The sequence below is a fragment of the Austrofundulus limnaeus genome, unplaced genomic scaffold, assembly GCF_001266775.1.
Source record: "Austrofundulus limnaeus strain Quisiro unplaced genomic scaffold, Austrofundulus_limnaeus-1.0 Scaffold1030, whole genome shotgun sequence".
NCBI lineage: Eukaryota > Metazoa > Chordata > Actinopteri > Cyprinodontiformes > Rivulidae > Austrofundulus > Austrofundulus limnaeus.
Genome location: NW_013953432.1, coordinates 85,507 through 87,620, shown reverse-complemented (window position 1 = coordinate 87,620; position 2,114 = coordinate 85,507). Strand labels below are relative to the sequence as shown.

The 2,114-nt window shown below is 45.8% G+C and overlaps 1 protein-coding gene across 1 annotated transcript in view; it reads right to left on the bottom strand.

Annotated features, from left to right (window-relative positions):
• Window positions 1–2,114, bottom strand: part of cfap46 (cilia and flagella associated protein 46) — a gene marked incomplete at its 5' end in the record, with an annotated part of 45,599 nt that overhangs the window by 9,803 nt on the left and 33,682 nt on the right. Inside the window, 4 exon segments of the mRNA XM_014030262.1 lie at window positions 307–468; window positions 555–613; window positions 691–797; window positions 1,035–1,198. Coding sequence (XP_013885716.1) covers window positions 307–468; window positions 555–613; window positions 691–797; window positions 1,035–1,198 — 492 coding nt within the window.

The window sequence follows — 2,114 nt, the reverse complement described above, 5'->3', positions numbered from 1 at the left end:
GTGAGTAGAAAGTACAGATAATTGTGTAAAAATGTAATGAGTAAAAGTAAAAATTATGCTGAAAAATAAATACTCAAATCAAGTACAGATATCCAAAAATTCTACTTAAGTACAGTAACAAAGTATTTGTACTTAGTTACTTTACAACTCTGAGTACAGATAATCTACTTACTGTATACCCGTGTACTGTATAATACTACTGCTCCACTTTATGGATGATTTTTAGGGATGAATTTCTAGTATTATACATGAATACATACAGTCAGTACAGTAACAAAGTATTAATACTTGTACTTTGTCTGGTACCTCTCTGTGGTCCTTGTGTCTTCAGGCGGCTGTAGAAGAGCTGCAGAGAGAAGTCTCGGCWCACAGGAAGCAGGTCTTGGTCCTGCAGGACCGACAAGGCCTCCAGAGGTAAGTCCAACAACTTCCTGTCAGCCAGCAGCAGCAGGTGGTCCTCAGGTTCAGCTGTGAAACAACCGGAGACAGTCTGAGACCTGATCCTCCTGCTGGTCTTCATGTGGACCTACAGGTGGACAGGTATCAGACTCTACCTGAGGGACGTTGGTCTTCTGTAGTTCTCTCAGAGGCAGGGAAAGACGCAGTGTTTGACCTGAAGGACAGAGAAGAGGCGGGGTGAAGACCACCTGTGTGTGAGACAGACAGGTGTGTAACTCTGAGCTCCTTCACCTGCAGGACAGGTCCAGCTGGGACAGAAGAGGACYCAGATATTCCTCCATGTCTCTCAGCAGTTCTCTGAAGGTCTGAGCTGACGCTGATTCTGCTCGTCTCTGAGTCTGGAACAAGATGTTTCAGGTCACTGAATATTTGATCCACGATTCTCATCAGACAGAAAATATCTACAGCAGCCGTCCCACGTCTGTCCATCAGTGGGACGGGACGAGAGCTGATGTCTGTCCATCAGTGGGACAGGAAGTCCATCAGTGGGACAGGAAGTCCATCAGTGGCTAACCCTAACCCCAGCTGAGGGTAACCAGGTGAATGATCTTAGTAAAGTGAAGATAAAAACAGACCTGAAGGCCCTCAGAGTCCTCCAGCCAGGACTCAGGACCCTGCACAGTCTCTGCCTTCAGGAGGGACTGGCTGGCCAGCCTGAAGACCTGGACCCGGTCCCTGAGGTCCAGGAGCGCCTGTGGGCAGACTGAAACCTTGGCCACCTTAGAGCACGTCACGCCTCCTGCAACAAGAAGGTCCAGTCAGCTCTGTCCCAATAATTGGTCCCCATGAGCTGCTCTGTAGGATTCCTCTCTTTACGTCCTGCTTCATGTTTAATGAGGTCTYCTCACACACCAGGAGCCAAGAGCCCGACATGTTCACTGGTTCAGGTCCAGAGGGGCGGGGCTAGGAGCTGGAGCTGTTCTTTTAGTTTCTACATGAACCAGTGGCGGCTGGTGGATTTTTCTCCAGGGGGGGGGTACAACTCCAAAATAGACGTATCTCAAAAAGCAATCAAACGTACTAAGTTGTATCACGTCAGTGTATTTATTAAACAAATGAAAATAATAAAACATCATTACAATGTCATGTAGTTTTTATTTTTTGTACATAAATTTTGCTCTTCTGTTACTGAGAATCAAACATCTTCATGAGTCTGGTGAAAGTCACGATGTTGTAACCAGATTCTTATAGAGCATGGTCAGTGCAGTGAGATGTGATGTTGTACCTGAGGAAAGTCTGGATTGTCTTCAGTGTTCAGCTCCTCTCAGATTCAGCTGTGGTCAGAGGAGATGTGAGGAGAACTTCAGCAGAGTCACAGTCTCTGAAGGTGTCCTGCAGGTTGTTCTCCATGAAGAGCAGCTGGTACAGAGCCGCAGCACCACTGCAGCTCCTGAACTACATCAGACTTCTTGGTCCTGTTCAGCACTGGGTGAGCCTCCATGGTCTTCAGAGACCTGTCCTGCAGGAACCTGTCAGCCTGCAGCTCTGATCAGATGTTTGTGAATGTCTCAAGATGATGTCACAAACCTAAAACAATAAATACACAAATTTTATTCAATACAAAGATGGCTACAAGTGAGCTTTATAATATATATTTAAACTATAGAGAACAATTAATGTTATTTTAATAGCAACAAATTGTTGCATCTCTAAGG